Below are 16,039 nucleotides of genomic sequence, written 5' to 3'. Positions count from 1 at the left end.
TTGAACATGACATACTAGGTCACACGAACACATCCATGGTCACTCCCTCCAACTGTATTTCTCTTTGCTCTCCTTAGGTCACACCCTTCTCATACACTTACCCTCCTTGTTACGGTCAAATTCGCTTGTTTTTTCATAGGTTCGCTATTTCCGTTTCTAACACACTCATAGTTTCTTTCTTCAGTTTCATCTTTTACTCCCTCTTATTGACTGGCACACAGACATTAGTGTTGCTTGGGCCTCTGTTTTTCGTAGCTGGGAATGAACAATTCAAATCCGAGATAGAGAAAACATGCACTGGATCGTGGAAAAATTAGAATTTCATATCTGGCATGACAAAGTTTACAGATTCAGATGGACTCTACATTTCTGAAGTGGGTCATATCAGGTGTTTAATGTTTCCTACTTCTCATATTCAGGAAAAGCAAAACAAAATTAATCAAGATACACAGTCTACGTGGAAAGACTGAGTCGGGGCTGGAAAGCAGTCCAATCCCTGCTCCTACACAAACAGCAGCCTTTAGAAAATAAATAGCAGCTCAGCTTTTTGTTCCATGCGATGCAGAATTATTTACAAATCTTTGCTTAATTTGTAAAATGTAAGTGCCAGGGCCCTTGACTGGCGGCCACTGCAACTTGCACCTCCCATTGCACCTCCAGCGCTGTCAAATGACAGTACCAACACGACTGACCATCACACTCCTACAAGTGCAACAATTCACACTATTCCAGGCCCGACTGCTATAAGACCGGCTTGAATGACAGATATTAGTCATTTTTATGTATATTGAATTAATAAACAACTGTTGTGCTTATCTCTAAATTGCCACTATGTGGCACACTGTCATTCTGTTGATAGAGATCTTGCAGCCTTGGCATTCGATTTTGCGGCTCTGGCTCCTATTCAACAATGTGCTGACTGAGTCCCTCTTGGTGGCCCTTGCTCTGCTCTGCCAGTAAGTTGTCCCATTGCTCAGTAGCACAGGCCTTTGCGTGGTGATGTCACCTTTCTGACACTGTGTGGGTTTCCAGAGAGGAGAGCCTTATTACTCAACCCTGTATCCATAATGTCAACCCAGATGCATTTCCAGTTGCACATCTCAAAAGAGAGTCCAAGAAAATTGACATCATAGGCAAGACAGTATTCTTTTCAGCTAGCCTTGCACTCTGCTCATTGTACAGTGTGTGCCTCCTAGGTTGCTGCATCCAGGTCTTCTAGGATACGGCAAGTGAGATTACCCCATACTACTGGAGGATTTCCAGAATTCATTCACTCGGACAGTTCAATAAGAGCTGAGACACACTCTGAGGTCTGGCCTGGACACTATGTGCACTGTTTCCCAGGGTATGGGCACCAGTGTTGTTGTTTAATGGCATTCTTGTATATGCACCACTAGGTTTTCTGTGTACTTCCAAACTTCTCCAATGAATATGCCCTTTGATAGGGCCCAGCTTGTTTGTGAGGTGGATTTGCACTACAGAGCTTGCTTCAAGAATAGCAGGGCTAGGGCTCTTTCCCTGTGGCTGCATTTCCCTGCTCGCCAGTTTCATCAACAATATCGAACAATCTGTGGATACTTTTGGAACCTTGCTTAATGCCAGAGGCAACATTTGCAGCCTGTTCAACAGCCAGCCCTGTCCTTTTGTGGGTGCAAAGGCAGAGGTGGTGGTAGGGGGTTGAGTCTACCAACAGGTGCACCTATCCTCCTGCTTTTCACCTGCTACTCCCAAGCCACTTTAGTTTTCTCTGCCATCTGAGACCTGTAAGAGGCATAATTCAACACTGCCTCTCTGGCTGGTATTCAATTACTTTGGTCCTTCAGATTGTTCAGTTTGCTTATGCCCTCCCTCTCTCAATTGCTCCGCTATACGTCCACCCAGTTTTTGCTTAGATATTAGCAGATCATGCCATTATTTTATCCAAGGAAGTTCAGGTGTTGCTTGCCAAGGGCGCAGTCAAGGTGGTGCCTGAAGCAAAGCAGGTATGGGGTATTATTGCCACTACTTTCTGGTCCCTAAGAAGGACAGGAAACTGAGGCGGATCTTACATCCTCAGACTTGAATGGCATTGTCAGGAAGGAGAAGTTCAATATTTTGACACTGACCCAGGTCCTGTTGGTCTATGATCCTGTGGATTGGATAGTGTCTTTGGACTTGCAGGAGGACACATACTTCCAAGTACCAATCTTACATTTCCACTGGGAGTACCTCCCCTTTGTGGTGTGCCATAATATTTTCAGTTCACCGTCCTGGGCTTACCTCAGCTCCCATCTGGTGTTCACAAAGATTGTGGAAGTGATTGTGTCCTATATTTACAATCTGGGGAAACCTTTATTTTGTACATAAGTGACTGGGTCCTGAAGGCGAAATTACGTCTCGGACCACCTGCAGGTGACAGTTTTGTGGATGTCTACCCTGGGATTCTGGATCATCAAACTGAAATCCCACCTGTCACCTGTGCAGGGGATTCTCTTTTCAGAGGTCATCCTGGGTACAGTCGAATCAAAGGCCTTTTTCCCTCTCCAAGGAGTTCAGGACCTTTAGGCTATGACCCAGATGTTTCTGGTTTCTTGTGTGAGCACTTGATTGATGATTGACAGTTTGTGGGCTCCTGGCTTCATACATCTTGCTGGTGCCTCATGCCCTTATGCGGGCTCCTCAGTGAAACCGCTGCCTTCACTGGGTCCAGCAACAGGGTGCCATTTGGAGACCATTCACATTTTGAATGAGGCAACCTGGGGTCTCCAGTTGTAGATGACAGATAACGACCTGGTGTGCAGTAAAGTGTTCTTCTAATCCCAACTACAGCTTACATTTCTCATGGATGTATCCTCTCAGGGCTTTGGTATTGGGGGGGCATCTGGACCAAGTGGAGATGAGGGGACTCTGGGATTTGATGGAAAGGCACCATAATATTAATCTTTTAGTATTGTTTGCCATCCACTGGACCTCAAGGCCTTTCTGACTTCCATCATTGACAGGTTAGTTAAAATCCCTAGGGAGAACATCTTTTTGCCACGTTTAAGAATGCTTGGTGCCCAGCCTTTTGTTCTCAAGAATTTCTACTTCAAGGATCTGTGGGGGCAATTTCCATTGTGAATGAGGCACAGGCCTCATGTTCTAGGTTCAGCCTCTGCCACTGATCCCTCAGGTCCTGAAGGAGATCTGGCGCAACTAGTCCTAGGTAGTCCTGATAGCCTCAGACCGGTCTTAGAGGGTCTAGTACTCAGGGAGAGCCCCAGTATCTGAATGTGCCCTCTGCTTCAGCTGCCTCTTCGGTAGGCCTTGGTGAAGTTTTTGTTACGCTGGCATGATTTCACATAATTTTGTGTTACGTTTATTGGTCAAAATGCCCAAAAGTACACTAGGCTTTATAAAGAGACTGCTGTTCAGGGAAAAATCCTTACAGGAGTGGACTTGGCCAAAATAATCTTTCAAGTTACAAGTTAGACCTACTATTTCAATTTCTACTATGTGCCTGGATCTCTTTCAGTGAATCTACCACAAGGTGATACCCATGACTTAAAGAAATTATTTCTGGAATTCTATGATTTACTAATTTTATTATAATTTTCTGATCCATCAGTACTCACTCTGTTGAGATCCTTTGATGTCTTCTGAGAATTCCCTTCTCTTGTTTCACAAAGAGAGGTGAAGAGAAATATCAGTAGTTAGTGTCTTTGCAGTGCCACTTGACCCACTCCAGAGTGAATAAGAGCTGCAAAGAACTGTACTGCTGTCCGACTGTTCTGCCATTATGTGGAACCAACGTCTCTTACAGTTATTCATGATGGTGAACAAGATTACTTAATAATAAAATCAGAAGTGATCACATGAGGCAATGGATCCCAAACCTTTAAATTCAGGCTTTGTAAAAACATGTTAAAGTAACTGTACAGCTCGTACAATACATTATGTAGAGTTAGGGTGGCCACCTCCCAAGTCATTATGGACACTGTTTCCAGTCTTGGATTTTTTTGTGTTAGCCTAATGCATTTTGAGTGTTCTAGTCGTGTTTTGCTTCCATGACACTAATTGGAGTATCCTGTAAAATCAATTATTTAAATGTAGGTGAAAAGTTCTTGATTGAAGTAAGTGTTTTTAATGACATGGAGGGAGGTGGTCATCCAATGTAGAGTGCAGATGGTGTCTTGAAAAGCAAACCCTAAGCAAGTAAGTGACTGTCCACAAACAAACAGTGCATGAACTGAATCCATATATGGAGAAAAGCACCATGCATTCATTGTCCATCAAGTCTCCCAGCAAACAATTCCTAGATTCAGACTGGTTGGGTAAAGTCGACATTTCACACTTAAAGGCAAACGTTGATTGGTTTCTTCAGGACATGCAAGCTATGTAAGGCTAACACCATATAAGTTAAATAGCCAGAAAAACCGAGGGTCTACTGTAAGTCAGTCATCCCTTGTGAGGAAAAATATTGTCAAAATTGTTATGAGAGGAGTAGTACTCACATCAGTGTTTTTAATGCTAAAACAAAAAACAATGTCTAAGCTGTATGCTGCAAGCCAGCCACTACTGTGCAAGCAGTGCTGTCCTAGAGACATCGGGCCAGATGTATGAAGGCTTTTTACAGTCGCAAAGGGTCCTATTCACAAAATTGGACCATTTGTGACAGCAAAATGGCCTTATTATTTGTACCAAACTCAAATTACGATTTGATAGCACTTTACTGAATCACAATTTGGGATTGTGACTATGGACCTCATTATGAGTTTGGTGGGTGGCAGAGGCCGCCCGTCAAACTCATTTGCACAGATGACTGCCACTTCGGTCTTCCGCCCGCCAATCCTGTTAAGAGTTCCCCACTGGGCTGGCGGACAGAAACGGCGTTTCCGGCCGCCGGCCCAGCAGGGATCAGGGCCATAACATTAGCGTTGGTTCATAATTGAGCCGGCGGCAATGTGGTGGTGCATCGGGTACGACAGCACCCATCACGCTTTTCACTGCCCGTAACTCGAGCAGTGAAAAGCGTGACGGGGCTGTCCCTGGGGGCCCCTGCACTGCTCATGCCAAGTGCACGGGCAGTGAAACGGCCCCCATGGGGCAACCGCCTCCCCATTTCCGCCATCCTTTGCAAGGCGGTCCGATCGCCATGCAAAGGCTGGCGGAAACGGGACTTGTAATCCCCAGGGCACCGCTGCCCTGGCAGATTGCAACCACTGAGTCTGCCTGGATGTCAACTGACGGCATCCTTGCAGTGCCGGCCGTCGGACTGTGGTGGCTCTGCCACTGTCTTTATATGGAGGTCGGACCACTGTTTGCGCTGCGGTCCAACCTCGATCGCGAGTCTGGCGGTCCCAGGACTGCCAGACACATAATGACCACCTATATACCAAATCAGTATTTGGAAGGAACGTGTTGAGTGCATTCCTTCCAAATAGCGATTTGGAATGAGATGTAAAAAAGTTTGCTTTATTTAAAAACAATCACAGGCATGGCAGTCTGCTGACCCCTGCAGGTCACCAGCCCAGTGATGGCAATGAATCATAATGGGTCGCAATTTGTGAACTATCTCATTAATATTCATGAGTTAGGTTGAATTGTGACCCAACAAGGTTTAGTATTTTTCAGGCCGACATATTATTAGGTCATCAGTTTGCAAAATACCACACTTATCACAAAAATATTTGTCGCAAATTGTGACCAGTATTTGGCCACCACTGTTTAGGATATCTGGCTCTTCTTGCCTCCTTTAGCTGCCTGTTTCTCAGTAGGACAGGTGGTCGCTGAGAGAAAGCTGCTAGCCTCAAAAAACACCAGCAGCAATTTATAACGAAACACATTTGAAAAACAGTTCACATGGGGTTCCCAGTCAGGAAATCTGTGGCTGATCGTCAACCACCAATGTGTATTCTCCTTGTGGGAAGAGAAAAGAGGAACTTCTTCACCGCTGTTTTCACAGGAGCACATTATGCCCTGGGCTGGAAAGCCTTTCCTCCATTTTATTGCCACAGCCACTTCTGCAGCTTGTGAATGGGCATGTGCCTGACAGCCAGTGTGGCATTTGCAGCTCAGAACCTGTGCAGATGTAGCTTTATTTGAGTCTGTTCAACATCGCCCTCTCTACCATTAACTCTGTGTTGATCATTTCCACACATTAGAATCACTGTCATAGATAGTGTAACATAGCTTATGTAACCAATGTGTTTATTTTATGGATTTTTTTTTTTTTCAGGAGGTAATAAGAAGGGACTGGATGTTCAAATTGGTTGGTAAAGAAACATTCACAGTAGGAGCTGCTCAAACCAAGGGTACTATTAACATTGATGCAGTCAGTGGCTTTGCCTATGAGTACACACTAGAAATCAATGGAAAGAGTCTGAAGAAGTATATGGAGAACAGATCAAAAACAACAAACACTTGGATTTTAAACCTGGATGGTGTGGACTTCAGAGTAGTGTTAGGTAAGATTTAAGTTTTTACCTCATCCTTTGTGTGGCCTATTTGATAATTCTGTGGTTTATATTGATTTGATTTCTTTTATTTCTTATGGATTTAGATGAACAAGTTACTTACCTTTGGTAACCAATTATCTGGTAGAGACATATATTCTAGTTGCAGATTCCTTACCTTATAATTTCTCCAAGGCATCAGTCTGGATCAGAAGATTTTTCTTCGAGCAGTACTCTTTCGCATCGTTAGGTAATGTTAGTCGACTCCAGGTTCACTGTTGGCACCGTGGTTGCTGGATATGACATTGCAGGTCGTATATAAGTACCACCCCAGCGTGCTGACATCAGTTTCTTTTCAATACTTTTCGCGCCAGAAGTGGGAAGCCATGAAGAACATTAACTTTGGTGCACTAGAACTGGGGCCATGAAATGGAGTATTTAGCCCTTGAAATCAGTTTGCAGAGGGTGGAGGATAGGTGGGTTGGTAAGGAATCTACAACTAGAGTATGTCTCTACGAGATAATAAATTAACAAAGCTAAGTAACTTGTTCATCTGATAGAGACTTCTAGTTGCAGATTCCTTACCTTAGAATAGTAGATACCCAAGCAATGCTATCCTCGGAGGAGGGTCTGCGAACAAAGATCATACCAGGAATTCCTGTAGGTGTGAACGACCAAAGTAGCTGTCCCTTCAGACCTCACTGTCCAGGCAGTAGAGTTTAGTGAACACGTGCAAAGGCGCCCATGTTGCTGCCTGGCAGATGTCCAGGACTGGACCTCCGCATGCTAACGCAGTGGTCCCAGCTGTTGCTCTGATAGATTGAGCACGTAATCCCTCCGAGAGAGCCACCCATCTGGAGATCAAGACAGAACACCAACACTCTTTTTGGGTCCAAGCGGTGGAGTCTCTCCACTTCTTTAGAAGGATGTGGGGGCGCGTAAAAAGCAGGCAAGGTGATCGATTGGCCTACATGAAAGGCTGTGACCACTTTAGGCAGAAAATATGCTTTAGTATGAAGCACCACGTTGTCAGGATGGATAGCGATGAAAGGTGACTTCAAAGAAAGAGCCTGCAGCTCACTCACTCTGCGGGCAGAGGTGATAGCTATGAGGAAGACTGTTTTTCAAAGTAAGCAGGCGAAGTCGGCAGTTGTGAAGTGGCTCAAAAGGAGCACACATTAGGAAGGAGGTAAGAACTAAGTTCAAATCCAATTGAAGCACTGTGAATGGAACAGGAGGAAAGAGATGGGTAAGACATAAAGAAATCTTCCAACAATGGGAGATTTAAATAAAGAGGGTTGATCAGGCAATCGGAGGAATGCCAAGAGCCAGACAAATAACCCTTGAGGGTGCCCAGAGCAGACCCCTGCTGGGCCAGAAAGAGGACAAACAAACGAACCTCAGAAAGAAGAGCAGAGGGGGGGAGTCAAGAGACTTGTCTGTACACCATGCCACAAATTTGTTCCATCTACTGGTGTATACCATTTTGGTGGAGGGACAACTGGCTGCCAAGATAACATTGCAGACCTCAGGCAGAAGTCAAAAGCTGTCAACTGCTGCAGTTCATCTCCACACCAGAAGGTGGAGACTGGACAGGTTTGGGTGGAGAACTGTCCCCTGCTGCTGCATTAGAAGATCCTCCCAAAGGGGCAGTCTGATCGGAGGATTGATTGCCATGCTTAAGAGTAGAGGATACCATATGCTTCATGCCCAGTAAAGGAGGACTGAGTTCCACTTGAGACAAAAAGCGTTGCTGAATGAGTGCTGCCTTGGAAACTCCAATGCGCAAAACAGCTGACATTGCTTGTGCTCCGTAGAGTCAAACAGATCTAACCAAGGCTCTCCCTACTGCTGAAACAGACCTTGTGCCACCTCCGGATGGAGATGCCATTTATGATCTATCAGGCATTGACAGTTGAGTTCATCCACTCTGACATGCAGAGAGCCCGCCAGATGTTGAACCACAAGGGATATACCCTGATGTTCCAGCCATGTCCAGAGGCCCTCCTGACAAAGGGTCCACCACCACAGCCTGCCCTGTTTATTGCAGTATCACATGGCGATGGTGTTGTCTGGGAACACCTGCAACGTTTTCCCTTTGAGAGAGGGAAGGAATGCTTTCAATGCTAGTCTAACCGCCCTGAGCTCCAAAAGGTTGATGTGGAGCTCGGACTCCGCTGGAGACCAGAGGCCTCTGATCTCCACCTCTCTCATTTGGCCTCCCCATCCCAGAAGTGATGCATCTGTTACTACAGTTGCATCTGGTTGAGGAAGGAAGAGGGATCTGCCTCTGACCCAATCATGGTTCGAAAGCCACCACTGCAGATCTTGCACAGTCCCCTCTGAGATCTGGACCATGTCAAAGAGATTCCCCTGATGCTGTGCTAACGGGAAGTTCAGGTCCCACTGCAGAGTCTTCATATGCATCTGAATGAGTCATTAGCAAGATGCAGGAGGCCCAACAATCTCAGAGTCATTCTCACCGAAATCCATGATAAAGGCTGAAGCATTGGTATCATAGCCACAATAGCTGCTTGAAAGGGTTGTCCAGTACAGCTCAGAAAAAAAGGGAGCATCTGAGAGAGAGTCAGGTGCAACTTCAGCACCTTTATAGTGAACCCCAGCGAATGCAGGAAGTACGGCGTAGTCTGAAGATGGGAGATGACAGTCTGGGGAGAGCTCACCTTCAACAGCTAGTCGTCGAGGTAGGGGAATACCGAAACCCCTAACCTGTGCAGATGAGCTTCGGTCACTACCATGACTTTGGTGAACACCCAAGGGAGGCTGGTAAGGCCAAAGGAAAGCACAGTGAATTGAAAACACTTGTGCCCTACCAGGGGCCACAAGTAACGTCTGTGGGCAGGCAGGATAGGAATATAGAACTAAGCGTCCTGCAAGTCTAACACTACCATCAAGTCTCCAGGGTCCATGGCACATAGGACCTGAGCCAGAGTGAGCATTATTAACTTTACCTTCCTGAAGAAGAGATTGAGGGACTGGAGGTCGAGAACAGGGTGAAGGCCTTTGTCCTTTTTGGGCACCTGAAAGTAGCAGGAATAACAACTGCAACCTACTTCTGGCACAGGGTCCCTCTCTATGGCTCCCTTGCCCAATAGAGCCATGACCTCCTCGCAGAGAGGTGCCAGGTGATCCTCTGTCCTCAAATCGCACGATGGTGGCATAGCAAGAGGGGTAGACTTGAAGGGGAGGGAGTAGCCCCTTCAAACTATTTGCAAAACACACATGTCCAACGTGATGGCATTCCAGCGGGGCAGGTGATGGTGAATCCTGCCACCAACTGGGCCCTGGTAGGGCAGCGCCAGATCAGGAAGGCTTGGAGGCTGCAGCAGAGGCAAGGGCAGTGGACTGGGTAGACCGCTGGCTCCCAGATCCACATGATTGCTGGATCCCATGTCCCTGGCCGCACAGAGGCTGAGCAGCATGCATGGCGCGGTGGCTGGTAGGTTATGGACATGGTTGGGCACCCCTTCCATAGCCATGAAAGAGGTGAAAAGCAGACCGGTGGGTGAGTGGCAGCAGGGAGACCAAGGAACCGGGCTGTAGCCCAGGACTCCTTAAAAGGCTTGAGCGTCGAGTCTGCTTTGTCCCCGAAGAGACGGGTGCAATCAAAGGGCATGTCCATCAGAGTAGATTGAACATCCCTTCAAAAGCCAGATGTTCATAACAAGGTGTGGAGCCTCAAGGCCACTGACTAAGCAACTGATCTCCCCAGAGAGTCTGTCATATCCAGTCCACATCTGATTGTGAACTTGGCTGCATCTCATTCATCAGCAACAGCATGGGAGAGAATGGCCAGAGCCTCCTCTGGAACCTGTGGCAGCACTTGATGACCGTGTCCCATAAAGTATGCGTGTAATGGCCCAAAAGGCATGCGTGCGCACAGGCTGCAATGCCAGACTGGAGGAAGAGAACAACTTCTTCCCAAGGTGGTCCAGCCTCTTTGATTCCCCATGTGGGGGAGCGGAAGGGAACGTACCATGGGACGTTGACGCTTGGATAACCAAGCTCTCGGGGTGAAGTGTTGGGTCAGGAAAGCCGGGTTGTTAGGCGCAGGCTTGTGCCAGTGGGCTGTTGTCCTATTAACAGGAGCCCATCCACTGGGTTTGGACCAAGCCCCCAGCAGGATATCCGTGAGGGCTTTGTTGAAGAGCAAAAGGGGTTCTGATGTGGAAGCCCCAGACTCAAGCACCTCAGTCAAGAAGTTAGTCCTGACAGCCACCGAAGGCAGCTTGAGGCCCAAGACCTTGGCCACTCTCCGCACCACCATAGAGTAGGAAGCTCCCTCCTCCATAGCCACTGTAGTGAGAGAAAGCATACCAACGTCAGGGGAGGTATCCAGACCGCTGGCTTCGCTTTGTTCCTGAGACCAGTCTATAGGGTCTTCCAGCTGGAATTTTTAAGGGGCCAGTCACCCCTCCATATCCTCACTGAAGTTGTACTCCTAGGAATAAGGATCAACATCCGATTTGGGGACCATAGTCCCCGCTGAAGTTGGAATCAGCGTCTGGCATAGTCGTCGTTCCGGAGTCATTGTTCCGGACGTTTCCCCTCTATCAGATTTAGAGTATTTTGAAGATAATAGTGCTATTTGCAGTGTCAATAGAAAAGTTAAAATTGAAACAACCACTTTGAAAATCTGTTTTTTTTTAATTTACTTTTATTTTCATGAAATAAGAGTTGCTCTCATCCACCATCTCAGTTACGTCAAGTGAACATCACTCGAAATATGTTGAACAGCCTTTTTTCCTGTCAGGAGCTGTACATGGCTTGCCTTGCTCATCTGAGGCACTGCCCACTCTGCTTCACAAAAATCCCCTCTGTGATGGCTCTAGGGAATTGAATGCCCATGCTCTAAGCTGAGGGCCCTAGTGTATGTTATTTAGCACTTCCAAGTTAATGTCCGAGAATTGTTGCTGTAGTGAAATGCTGCTCAAGCCTGAAGGACGATGTGTCACTGACTATTTTGACTAAAGATACCAAGAAGGAAGTGTGACCAAAGATTGTTAGACCAAATTTAATCAATATGCTGAAAAACGAATTTGTATCAGAAGCATATTTTACTACTAACTGTGAAGTGAAGAACATTCTGCTTGTTGCTAGTTAGATGTGTCAGCTGCTCTGTGGTGATGACCTACTTCGGGGACTTCTAAGTCTTATGTATCGTCTTGACCTTTTGGCACACTTGGATTTGCTCGTACTTCCCCCTCTTCTGCCACATTGGTGGAGGCACCTTTGTTGGCATTTATTTACCACTTTCTTCCTTTTTTCAACTTTATTTTATTGTTTTACAACACAATAATAAACATGACACCAGTGGGTATACGTCCATATGATATCTAGACACAATTGGAATCCCAGTCTGATGTGAGGAATCCCTAGATGCCGACCCTTCCCCAGCCACAGATCTACTTTTTTTTGCGCCGCATTTGCGTCGTTTTTTGATGCAAAAACGGCGCAAACTTGCAAAATACCATTGGCCCGTATTTATACTCCGTTTGCGCCGAATTAGCGTCGTTTTTTTCGACGCAAATTCGGCGCAAAACTAACGCCATATTTATACTTTGGCGTTAGACGCGTCTAGCGCCAAAGTATGGGCAAATAGCGTCATTTTTTTGCGTGAACGCCTTCCTTGCGTTAATGAGATGCAAGGAAGGCGTTCCCGTCTAAAAAAATGACGGCGACGCAAATGCGTCGTATTTATACTCCCGGGCAAAAATCACGCCCGGGAGGTGGCGGGTCAAAAAACCCCGCATTTGCGCCACTATTTAACGCCTGGGTCAGGGTAGGCGTTAAGGGGCCTGTGGGCTCAAAATGAGCCCACAGGTGCCCTCCCCTGCCCCCAGGGACCCCCCCTGCCACCCTTGCCCACCCCAGGAGGACACCCAAGGATGGAGGGACCCACCCCAGGGACATTCAGGTAAGTTCAGGTAAGTATAATTTTTTATATTTTTTTATTTTTTTGGGGTGGCATAGGGGGGCCTTATTTGTGCCCCCCTACATGCCACTATGCCCAATGACCATGCCCAGGGGACACAAGTCCCCTGGGCATGGCCATTGGGCAAGGGGGCATGACTCCTGTCTTTACTAAGACAGGAGTCATGAAATGGCGTCTGGGCGTCGTAAAAAAATGGCGCAAATCGGGTTGAGGCGATTTTTTTGCCTCAACCTGACTTGCCCCATTTTAAGACACCCTAACGTCATTTTTTCCCAACGCCGGCGCTGCCTGGTCTACGTGGTTTTTTTCCACGCACACCAGGCAGCGCCGGTCTGCTTGCGCCGGCTAACGCCATTCCATAAATACGGCGCCCGCATGGCGCTTCAGAATGGCGTTAGACGGCGCTAAATTTTTTGACGCTAAACTGCGTTAGCGCAGTTTAGCGTCAAAAAGTATAAATATGGGCCCATTGTATTTTGTAGGTTTGCGCCGTTTTGCGTCAAAAAGCGGCGCAAATGCGGCGCTAAAAAAAAGTATAAATAGGGGCCCTAATGTTTTCAGGTTCGATCGCCCGTTGTCGTGGGAGGGAGGGCTTGAGACCACGGCCACATGGTTGGGGTCTAGTTTAGTGGTAGGGCCAACGTTCCTCTCTCGGGACTACCTGGTCCCCCACACCAGACCACTGTGCCCCTTCCAGCTTTCCCACATTCACTTACATTTTTGGAGACATCCCTTCACTACCACTGTGTCTGAGTAAGTATTTGCGACCTTTAAGCTTCGTACAACTGATATTGCACCTGCTTGATTATGGCATGACCCTAGTTTTATATTGTGACGGTCCTTAAATTACACTACTTTGTTTGTGTACTCATGTAATAGTTTTTAATCTCCTTGGTGTGTCATTTAGAATTGTGCCAGCCATTAATCGTATAGTTCTGATAATGACCTCGTCCATTTCTAAACACTTGAGGACGCAACATCAAAAACTGGTGAAGGGACTTGCATTTTCCATCACATAGAAGGATTTGAAACTCTCTAAGCTATCAAAGGCAGTCCTGTTTTTGTGCATGTGCAAGAACTGTCTGTGCATTTGTACTGTATATATATCATTCTTAGGAGGGACCCGGGTATTCATTCTTTTTGGAAGAAAGAATATCAAAACAAGTATTAACAAACCACTGGCACATTTCACTTAAACCTGCCTCATCGGGGATGGAGTTGATGAGGGAATAAATGCCTCAATCCTTATGTTGTGATTTTTGTGAGGCTATGGCATCAAAGTTAACCCTTTCACTGCTGGATTGTTTGAACACGCCAATGTTGGAGCTTTTTTCAAAACGTCTGCATTAGATTGTTCAATCACGTTTCCCTCTTTGGTCACTGATACAAACTGTGTTTTTTTTCCCTGTGTTTTGGCGCAAACTGTGTACGAGTATCATATCATTGCAGCCGGCAGATACACTGAAAAATATGGAGATATTTTCATTCTTTTAACAAATTTGCTCTATACGTTGTTGCATTTCTCAAATGGACAACCATCAGTGCCGATTACAAAATTGTGGCTGAATCACTGTGTATAGTGCACTATTCATTTGATAACAGATATCAGAGTTAGGACTATATGGAAAGTACAAAAAGCATATATTTTCTAATTCTGTATGCCCTAGAGAATCTATTGGTTCAAGCCGAACCTCCCTTGTCCTAACTGGTTAGCCAGTAGAACGCTCTGAACATGTTTAGCAAAAGTTTAGCATTTTTATAAAAAAAATGGTAATTCTTTCCGTTCTCTTTCATGCCTAACATATTCCTGGCGAGGCTTCACCCACAGTTTTTCCCTCTGCATCTCTTGAGCATGGGGGCACCAAGCATGTATGGATTTTCAGTGGGTCAGTATACCCACAGATGATAAACTGAGTGCCGTGCATTTGTGAAATGTGGAATGCAGCTGACAGTAAATGCTGGTTTAAGCTACCTGTCATTTGGTCACATGTACCACCTTGGCATCTAAGGAAGTATACCATAACCACGTATATTAATCTCTACACATTGTAAGGTTTCTGTCTCTGGGTGCCAGTCTTCCATCACTCTGATTGCTGTCCAGGAGAGTCTGTTGAATATGAAGTTTGTAAGACTTGTAGCATTTTTTTCCAGAATATGATCATTCTTGCCAGTCCCCCTCCCACAAGAATGTATCCGTCCCAAAGCTTGATCCCTAACTTTGTTTCCCTAGATCCTCTGAGAGTGAGGGCACACATCTTAAGGTTTCTGTCACTGGGTGCCTAAACTCTCTCCTGATTGGCTGGCTGGGAGATCGCACTGAACATGATGTTTGTCAGATATTTAGCAATTATTTCGAATTCTCTCCAGTTTCCCTCGCACATGAGCATGACTGCCAATTTTGTTCCTGTGAGACTTCGGAGCGTAGCAGTTTCGGAAAATGTATGAGTGTCTTATGATTCCTGGTGCTTTCAAGAGATAAATGGTGGTAGTGCATTTTGGAAATTTGGAAGGCAGCTACAAATGAAATCTTGGTTTAGAGTACTTGTCTTTGATCTTCTACCCCTGGAATATATAGAAACATAAGGCAACCATATAATTTTATTATTTACATGTCACACGGTTTCTATCTCTGGGTACGAGACTGGCTTGCCCGGATTGGCTTGTCTGGACAACCTGCTGAACAAGACATTTGTTAACCAAAAGATGTTAATTTCCTTTAGTCTTCCTCACGCAGAATATGTCCTTCCCAATGCTTTACTCAAATCTGTGTTCTCCTAGGTCTTCATTGTGTGGGGTCATCAGACATTGGTAGGTTTTCCACAAGTTTGTTTTGTGAGCCACATACTAGACATCAGAGAATATTTGGGATAGGGGAGTTTGTATGGGGAATGTCTGCAGTAATGAAATGCAGCTTCTGATGGCCCAAGGGAAACCTTCCCACCCTAAATATTTTTGAAAACTAGGGGAATCCAGAGGGAATTGCTTTGCTTGAATCAGAACATGTTTTATTACTCAGAATCACCTATAAATGTCAAAGTATGGGCAACAACAATTACAATTTTTTCCCTTTTCTCTGACAGGAACATTCTAAACTTAAAAAATTCTAGCATCCAATGCTCCCACACTGCTCTCAGAACAAAACGGTACCCTACATATGTGGGTTCCTTGTTCACATGCTAGGCATGTTCTGGTAAGTTACGATAGACCCACCCATTCATGAGAGGTACTGTTTTTATTGGTAGGCGCATGGGAATACAGGGTGGTGAGAGGTTTGCTGTTCCATACAGATTCCAGAACTTTTAATCACAGAAATGTGCAGTAATCCTTTTTTAACCAATGTTTTACCTATACAAGGAATTCTGGGTAAGACTTAGTGGTGGTGCACTCGCAAGTCTCACTTCTCCAGGTGTCTAGTGTTCAGAAATGTCTGTGGTTGGTAGTTTTCTCTAGGTGCCGGGGTACTCCAGACCTAGATGTATGTCTCTGTCCATCCAGGAGCAGGGTGATGTTTGGATTTATTCTGTGGCTGAAAACAAACCCAGACAGCAACCAGACTCCACTGAGTCGCATACATGTGTTTTTACTCCAGCTGGGAGCCTTGACTATTTGCATTTTTTCTGAGGAAACATAAAGCCAAATAACATCCAGACTACTCTCTGAGCGGATAACT

The 16,039-nt window shown here is 45.8% G+C and overlaps 1 protein-coding gene across 4 annotated transcripts in view; it reads left to right on the top strand.

Annotated features, from left to right (window-relative positions):
* The window catches only part of FAIM (Fas apoptotic inhibitory molecule), a 148,580-nt gene that overhangs the window by 112,496 nt on the left and 20,045 nt on the right, over positions 1-16,039 (top strand). For all 4 annotated transcript variants that reach the window (XM_069224312.1, XM_069224311.1, XM_069224314.1 and 1 more), the window contains one exon: positions 6,197-6,425. In XM_069224312.1, the coding sequence (XP_069080413.1) occupies positions 6,197-6,425 (229 nt within the window). The remainder of the gene's footprint in view (positions 1-6,196; positions 6,426-16,039) is intronic.

This window comes from Pleurodeles waltl, chromosome 3_1, assembly GCF_031143425.1.
Source record: "Pleurodeles waltl isolate 20211129_DDA chromosome 3_1, aPleWal1.hap1.20221129, whole genome shotgun sequence".
NCBI classification, from domain to species: Eukaryota; Metazoa; Chordata; class Amphibia; order Caudata; family Salamandridae; genus Pleurodeles; species Pleurodeles waltl.
The sequence above is the reverse complement of the archived record's forward strand: the minus strand, read 5'-3'. Positions and strand labels throughout refer to the sequence as shown.